Consider the following 8437-nt stretch of genomic DNA (forward strand, 5'->3'; position numbering starts at 1 on the left):
TGTGGTCATGTATGGATGTGACAGTTGGACTGTGAAGAAGGCTGAGCGCCGAAGAATTGATGCTTTTGAATTGCGGTGTTGGAGAAGACTCTTGAGAGTCCCTTGGACTGCAAGGAGATCCAACCAGTCCATTCTGAAGGAGATCAGCCCTGGGATTTCTTTGGAAGGAATGATGATGCTAAAGCTGAAACTCCAGTACTTTGGCCACCTCATGCGAAGAGTTGACTCATTGGAAAAGACTCTGATGCTGGGAGGGATTGGGGGCAGGAGGAGAAGGGGACGACAGAGGATGAGATGGCAGGATGGCATCACTGACTCAATAGACGTGAGTCTGAGTGAACTCCGGGAGTTGGTGATGGACAGGGAGGCCTGGCGTGCTGCGATTCATGGGGTCGCAAAGAGTCGGACACAACTGAGCGACTGAACTGATCTGATGCGTGGAGGAGAAACAGAATATACCATGACCCTACTGTGTCTTCTGTTCACTTCAGTCGCTCAGTCGTGTCTGACTCTTTGCGTTAACCAAGACAATTCACATCTTCAAGAAAAAGAATTCAGCAGGATCGTCACTGGAAGCCTGAACTGGGAGAAACACTGAATTCTTTTCCAACAGCGACACCATGTGGCCACTTTGGAGAACTGCAGCTTCCCACATCCCCTCGGATCACCAGAAATCAGTATGCACTGCGATTCATGGGGTCGCAAAGAGTCGGACACGACTGAGCGACTGAACTGATAGAATCATTTCTTTGAGATTTGCTGTAAAGTGAATCACCATCTTAGGCTTGGTGACATGACACTTTTTTTTGTTTAATTTTGCCATATGGCATGCAGGATCTTAGTTCCCAGACCAGGGGTCGGGCCCACGCTCCCTGAATTGGAAACTTATAGTCTTTTATTATTATTATTATTCTTTAAAAGATGCATTTATTTATTGGTTGTGGTGGGTCTTCCTTGCTTTGGGTGGGCTTTCTCTAGCAGACGGGGGCTACTCCAGAGTTTCAGTGCGTGGGCTTTTCATTGCGGAGGCTTCTCTTGCTGGGAGTCCCGGGCTCTAGGCACACAGGCTTCCGTAGTTGTGGCGCACGGGCTTTGTTGCTCGGTGGCATATGGGATCTTTCTGGAGCAGGGGTCAAACCGGTGTTCCTTGCATTGCAAAGCGAAGTCATATCCACTGGACCAGGAAGGAAGTCTCCCAGAACTTTTATGTATTTTCATGTTTTCCTTTCTTTAGCTTGTTGGGTGTTCATGTGTTTGGTTTATGCCTCATGGTGGCAAGATGGCAATGTTTAAATCAGAGCCTCAACCAATTTCTCTCTCTCTCTCTTTTTTTTTTTTCCTATTTTTGAGGACCATTATGAACCTGGAGAATCCCAGGGACAGAGGAGCCTGGTGGCGTCACACAGAGTCGGACACAACTGACGCGACTTAGCAACAGCAGCCTGAACCTACGGGTTTTTACCTATTTGATATCTTTCAACCTGCTTGAGAACCTTCTTCTTTTGAAGCTTTAATGGTCCCACCTTTGGTTTCTTCAGGCTGGCCCCCGAGCGTTTGGACAGAAACCCCATCATCTCTGAGAGCTTTTTTGTGCTTTTGCTGTGACGAGATGGTCTCAGCTCACCTTCATTTTTCTGGCCTCAGACCTGGATCCAGTCTTTATGCCAAAACTCGGGTTACTCCCAGAGGGAAATGATATTTAGAGATGATAATCTGTGCTCCTAGCAATCTAGATGAGAGATATCAAAATCTCCAGGCCCTCAGGGGTCAAGACGCCCCATGTCTGTGAGTGGGAGAAACTCCCCATATCTGTGAGTGGGAGAAACCCATTCCAATCAACAGTGCCTCTGCCTCTGGGTCTCGCTCCTCTGCCCCTGTTTCTTCAGGGTGCTTCTGCATCGGTCCCTGACAGGGTCTGTTAGATAAGCAGGAGGCGCTTCTGTTACATCTTGGCAGCCCCCAGAGCCGTGGATCCTGTCATGTCTGTCCAACCCCGCCCCCAACCTCCATCACCTGTCACATGACTCCCTTCCCTCTCTCTCCAATTTGATCTAATTTTTCTCTCTGCTCTCCTGAGGCCGGGCCGGCATAAGAGGATTGGAGCATTTGCTAAATGGGACCAGGACAGGGTCAGAGGACCGGCTGTGGGGGAGACTCAGGGGCCAGGACAGCCGCAGGAGGGCGGTAGGGGGCAGTGGAGGAAGAGGGAGCTGGAAAGAGAGGTGAGTGACGCTCCCACCTGAGATGGGAAGAAACAGAGGGAGAGGGAATGTTTTAAAAGGGAGGACATGCTCCCTGGCTGTGATGGTTAGCCGTATCTGCATGGTTGTGCGTGCATGCGTGCTAAGTCATGTCCAACTCTGCGACCCCCCAGGGACAGTAGCCCGCCAGGCTCCTCTGTCCATGTGGATTCTCCAGGCAAGAATACTGGAGTGGGTTGCCATGCCCTCCTCCAGAGGATCTTCCTGACCCAGGGTTCGAACCCCAGTCTCCTGCATTGGCAGGCAGGTTCTTTACTACTAGCGCCACCTGGGAAACCCTTTGCATGGTCACTGGCTGCATATTTAAAGAATAAATAAGATAAGCTATAAATGAAGAGGGTGTGAGCAAGAGGGGGATGGAGGGACTGAGAGAGAAAAGAAACATTGTCTGGAGTTTCAAGCAGTATGCACTAGTCACTGTGCAAAGGACTAGGATTCCATCAACTCCTCATAAAACTCTTATGGACCTACAAAAACTGTATATATTTAATATATCCAGCTGAATGAATTTGGAGATAAGTGTACCGAAATTTTGAATAAAAATGCAAATGCAACCAAGTATGTCTGTGATCTACACCGTGCTCTGTCCACTGCCCGAGTCACGGCAGATCAATCAGGGCTAGAGGAGATTGGGCAGCTTCATCTTTCCTTCCTGAAAGCATCTCCCTGGGACTTATGTTGGGGAGGGGATCCTGGAGACCCCAACAGCACCAACTGCCGAAATGGAAGTCTTGGTCACCAAGGAAACACGGGAAGATGTGAGTGGGGGTCTGAGAAACTTTTGAGCTTCATCTGCCAGTGAGTCACATGTCCCCTTCAGCTCACCTCTGATCGTGCCTGTGCTCATATTCTGCAGATGCTGGCCTGACTGGCCTAAGAGGTTGGGGCACGTGGTGAGTCAGACTAGGTCAAAGCCAAGGAAACCTGCTGGGGAGAAGTCCAGGGACCTGAAGGGGCGGGAGAGAGGCCAGAGAGAGGGAGAAGGAAGGGAAGCACACGGGGCAGAGAGACAGGAGATGGGTGAGTCAGAGGAGGGAAAAGATGGAGATGGGGGTCAGGGGGCTGTCTCAGCAGTAGAATAGTGCCCGCGTGTGTGCCAACTCGCTTCAGTTGTGTCTGACTCCTTTCGACCCTATGGACTGTAGCCCACCAGGCTCCTCTGTCCATGGGATTCTCCAAGCAAGAATACTGGAGTGGGTTACCATGTCTTCCTCCAGGGGAATCTTCCCCAATCCAAGGATGGAACCTGAATCCCTTGAGTCTCCTGCATTGGCAGGCAGGTTCTTTACCTCGAGCGCCCCCTGGGAAGCCCGGGAGGATAAGACCACCCATTTACTCAGCACTTCCTGTCAATCAGTGCCCAGCGTGTCAACTGCACACGCCGTGTAATTCACACCCACCCCCAGTGATGACTGTTACCCAAAGTCTCACAGAGGTCCAGCTGTCCACGTGGCTTTCTCTGAGTGGTCCAAGAAGCAGATAAACTTGGTAAAACTCCAAAGAGTGGAGGGGTTAAGGACTGAGGTCTTCAGCTGGGCAGCCTGGTTCACGCTCAGTTCAGACGCCTGCTGTCTTCTCAGAAAGGCAGTTGAAGGCTCTGCTGTTGGGTGTGACCTCCTGTAGGTAAGGGATTAGGTTGCTGACCTTAAAGGGCCTTTCGTAAGGATATTAGAGCATGGAGGACAGCAGCTGTCACATGGAAAGTGACACATGCGGGAGGGACCTTGTCTGTTTTCGTTTAGGGAGCAGGGCTGGGGTGCCTCAGTTCCCTTTCCTTTCTGCCCTACCCCCTAACTCCCCCTCTCTGCCTCTCTGTATGTCTCCTCTGCCTCTAATCTCTCTCCTGTGTCCCTCAGTCTCCTTGCAGGGTCTGTGTGTTGTTGTTTTTTTTTTTTTGTCTCCATTCCTACCAGGGCCTCTCTGATAAACATGGTCTCATTCTATCCTCGCAACTGTCTCTCCACGCCCCCAAACCACAGTCTGTCACGTGGACCTCTAAATCCCTGCTAATTCTCACTCTATTTTGCTGAGGCTGGCCTGGCCTAAGAGGATTGGAGCATTTGCTAAAGGGGACCAGGATGGGGCCAGAAAATTGGCTGTGGGGAGACCTAGGGGTCAGGATGAGCAGCAGAGAAACTGGAAACAGAGGGAACAGGTAATTGGTACAAAGTTATAAAGATCGAGGACCCCAAATGAAGACTTTGTGGACATCGATCCATCTGTGATTGGACCCTTGATTGACGACAAATTAACCAACCTCTCCACTAAATGACCACTGGAAATCCATGTGCGTGCTCATTTGCTCAGTCATGTCCAGCTCTGGGACTCCGTGGATGGTAGCCCCCCAGGCTCCTCTGTCCATGGGATTTCCCAGGCAAGAATACTGGAGTGGCTTGCCACTTCCTTCTCCTGGGGATCTTTCTGCCCCAGGGATTGAACCTGCGTCTCCTGCATTGGCAGACAGCTTCTTTACCACTGAGGCCCCTGGGATGGAAATCCATGAGGGAAAAAAACACAAAAAGAAACCCTTACCTCACACCATACATCCACAATCAGTTCTAGTTGTTTTAAGACCTAGGAGTTAAAACTGTTATGATTTTAGGGAAGAAGACATTATCTTTATGTGATAATGAAAGATATCTTAAACAAGAGGAAAGAGAAGAGCAGTAGGGACTTCCCTGGTGGTCCAGTGGCTAAGAATCCTCCTTGACATGCAGGGGACTTGGGTTCCATTCTTGGCTGGGAAATTAAAACCCCACATGCTGCAAAGCAATTAAGTCTGCGTGCCACAAATACTGAGCCCTCATGCTACAATGGCTGCAAGCAAACAGCAACGATCCCACATGCCCCAACTGTGATCAGATGCAGCCAAATAAATACTTTTTAAAAAGCAGTAATGCAGGAGAAGAAAAGAGCAACTCCTCCCTCCACACCCCTGCCCCAGAAACCCCCGTGTTAGTCGCTCAGTGTCCCACTGTTTGCAACCCCATGGACTGTAGCCTGTCAGACTCCTCTGTCCCTGGGATTCTCCAAGACAAGAATACTGGAATGGATTGCCATGTGAAACCCCTGAGCTATATTGGAAACAGAAGACTGGGAATCTCCGACTACTGTTATCTGTACACTGTTTTCAGCTTGTGACAAAGCAAGCAGACCTTGAATGTCGAGTTTTTTAAAAAAATTATTTTGGGCTGTGCTGGGTCTTCACTGCTGCACAAACTTTCTCTAGTTTATTAAGGTGGCTTCTCCTGTTACAAAGGCCAAACTCTAGGATGTGCAGGTCTTCGTAGCTGTGGCGTGTGGCATCTTCCTGGACCAGGTATTGAACTGGTGTCCCTGGCATTGCAAGGTGGATTCTTAACCACTGGACCACCAGAGAAACCCTGAACAGTCAGCTTTTATAAACTTTATGTCAACTTGAAAATGGGGGCCTATCTTATAAAAAATCATTTTAAATTTATTTAAAATTTTTTTATTCTATTTTTTTTCAGCGTATCATCAGTGTGCCACTGATGTAAACGAAAGAAAAACACGAATTCATCACAAAAGATAACAAGAGGCACTGAAATACACAACATTAAAATCAAGAAAATTCTACTTATAGAAAATACACATGGGAAAAATGTTTGCAACACTTTAACCACCAAAAGAGATAGACATATCTCAAATCCTCAACATTCAGGGGGCTGGGCGAAGGATGGTTTCGCTTGCACAGAAAGTTCTCCTGCAGCATCCACGGAGCCGGAACACACACGAACTGCCAGTAGCGATTCCACTGACAGCAGTTCCCATGTGCACCCCAAATTACCGGGCAGGGATCTTCAGGGTTTTGCGACCCGCGGTGGCCTCACAGTGACACAGAAACGCCCCCTCCCCAGGCTGGATCAGGGGAGGTGCACACAGTAAGGAGCTGTGAAGACCAAGCCATCACACCTTCCCGGACGCGGGGGCGCCACGTGCAGGCTCACAGCGCTCTGGTCCTCTCTGGCCCCTCGGGGTCTGCAGGACTTTGCGGGGACGGATGACCACGACCCTGTAAATTTGTGAACCGCTGGGAGCCTAAATCATCCTTGTCCACAGGGGACACAGATTTCAAGGGAGAGGAGGGTTTGGAAAAGAGCTCCTGGAATGAGAACATCCGGGCACAGTCAGGAAGCAGAACCGGAAGAGGATCTGGGCAGTAGTTCGGGGCGTCGGGGTCCTGAGGCCAGCCCGGGGCCGGGGCCGGGGCCGGGGCCGGCGTTGAAGCAGTCGGACCATACACGTGGACGCCCTGTGCCGGGCCCCACGTGGCCGGGTGGTGGCTGGAGATGCCAGGCTCGGGCGCTGGGAGCACCCCCGCGGGGCTGGGGGGAGGAGGGCGGCTGTAGAATCCCGGGCTGTCTGGGAAATTGGGGTTCGCAGCTGCGGCAGCAGATTCCGGGGCGGGGGCGGGAGTCCCGGGGGCTCCGGGGTCCGTGGGCGCATCGCCGGCCATCTGGTATCCTCCCTGGGCCTGTCGTCGCTCCAGACGGGAGCGCTGGGCCCGGCGGTTCTTGAACCACACCTGGGTGGGCAGAGGGGACCGGGAGAAGCGGGTGTGAGAGGCGAGGGGCCCCGCGCTATCGCCTCTGCTCCGGGGGTGAGGCTGTCCAGCTGAGAATCCCGCCTCCCCTCTCCCTCCGCCCCCCAGACCCAATTAGAGGCTCCTGGGGTTCAGGAGGCAGCGGGAAGGGGTGCAGAGGGCAGGGGGTCGGGCTTGGGCGCCCACGGGGCAGGAAGGGGTCTGCCCGAGAGGGTCCGCGGAGTCAGAGGCCCTGAGGGCTGGGCACCGGGACACCCCGGGGCGATGGGGGGTGTCAGGCAGGCCGCATGCGGTTGGCGGGGTGATACAGCACAGGGTTGAGGCGGAAGGGGTCCAGCCCTGGGTCCACAGCGGGGAGACCCCTTGCTTGCTGCGGCACCCGGGGCAGCCCTGGCCCCTCTGGCCTCGCGGTCCCCAGAGGTGGCTCTGGGAGGGCGGAGGGGTGGCCCCGGGGCGGCGGGCTCAGACCTGCACTCTGTGTTCGTCCAGGTGGAGCCTGGCCGCCAGGCGCAGGCGGTCCTGGTAACTCGGGTACTCGTTCTTCAGGAAGGCTTCTTTGAGCGCCTCCAACTGCTCTTTGCTGTACACCGTGCGCTGGCGCCGCTTTCTCTTTGGGGGCGCTGACCTCCACGTGGGGCCTGACCAAGGGGGAAACAAGGCCCATGAGCCCAGGAATAGCCCCCAGCCTGCCTGGCGCCCTCCCCCTCCCTGGACCAGACCCTGGTGAGCCGGTGGGACTCAGGCCCGAGGGCGGGAGGAGAAGCTGGGGGCATCTGGAGTGAGGTTGTTGGTCAGACCCTGGCTGTCCGCCCTCCAGCCCTAACCACTGCACCTCTCTGGGCCTCAGTGAGCACAGCTTGGAAATTGGCTTGATCTCAGCCCATGGAGTATTTATTCCAGGGCCCTGCCCTGGGAAGGCACGCAGGACAGGCTCCTTGGTGACCCCTGGTGCTCTCCCCAACCCCCACTATCTCCCAACCAAGGGGGGAGCCACCCCGACAGGGGACCCCCGAGGACCAGGCTCTCTGCTCCTCTCCCCTAGTAATGTGATTCCACCCCCAAACTCCACTAAGTCCCAGGAGGCCAGACTCACTCATGACGGACTCGGGTTCTTGCATCCTCCTGCTGTTCTGCTGTCGGAGTTTTATGCTCTGCTCACAGGCCTGGGACAGACATCCCGGTTTTATGCTGTGCCCACCTAGGCACACCCTAAGGGTCCTGAAACCCACCCTCTCTTGCCCCACCCTCAGCCTCCCTGCCTGGCAAGAGAGTGATTAATACTTGGTTAATCCTTTTGTTTGATGTTGTCGCTCAATCATGTCCAACTCTGAGATCCCACGGACGGCAGTTTGCCAGGCTTCCCTGTCCTTCACTATCTCCAGAGTTTGCTCAAACTCATGTCCATTGAATCTATGCCATCCAATCATCTCATCCTCTATTACCCGGTTCTCCTCCTGCCCTCTGTCTCTCCCAGCATCAGGGTCTTTTCCAATGAGTCAGCTCTTTGCATTAGGTGTCCAAAGTATTGGAGCTTCAGCTTCAGTATCAGTCCTTCCAATGAATACTCAGGGTTGATTTCCTTTAGGATGGACTGGTTGGATCTCCTTGCAGT

At 53.2% G+C, this 8437-nt stretch overlaps 1 protein-coding gene across 1 annotated transcript; it reads right to left on the reverse strand.

Annotated features, from left to right (window-relative positions):
• Positions 1 to 6225: 6225 nt before the first annotated feature.
• Positions 6226 to 7922, reverse strand: LOC101902766 (tetrapeptide repeat homeobox protein 2). The gene is made up of 3 exons (XM_005219526.3): positions 7919 to 7922; positions 7294 to 7463; positions 6226 to 6807 (listed from the first exon to the last, which is right to left on the reverse strand). Exons 1-3 carry the CDS (start codon positions 7920 to 7922, stop codon positions 6226 to 6228), a joined length of 756 nt encoding a protein of 251 aa, XP_005219583.3.
• Positions 7923 to 8437: the final 515 nt, after the last annotated feature.

The sequence above is a fragment of the Bos taurus genome, chromosome 18 (assembly GCF_002263795.3).
Source record: "Bos taurus isolate L1 Dominette 01449 registration number 42190680 breed Hereford chromosome 18, ARS-UCD2.0, whole genome shotgun sequence".
Classification (NCBI taxonomy): domain Eukaryota; kingdom Metazoa; phylum Chordata; class Mammalia; order Artiodactyla; family Bovidae; genus Bos; species Bos taurus.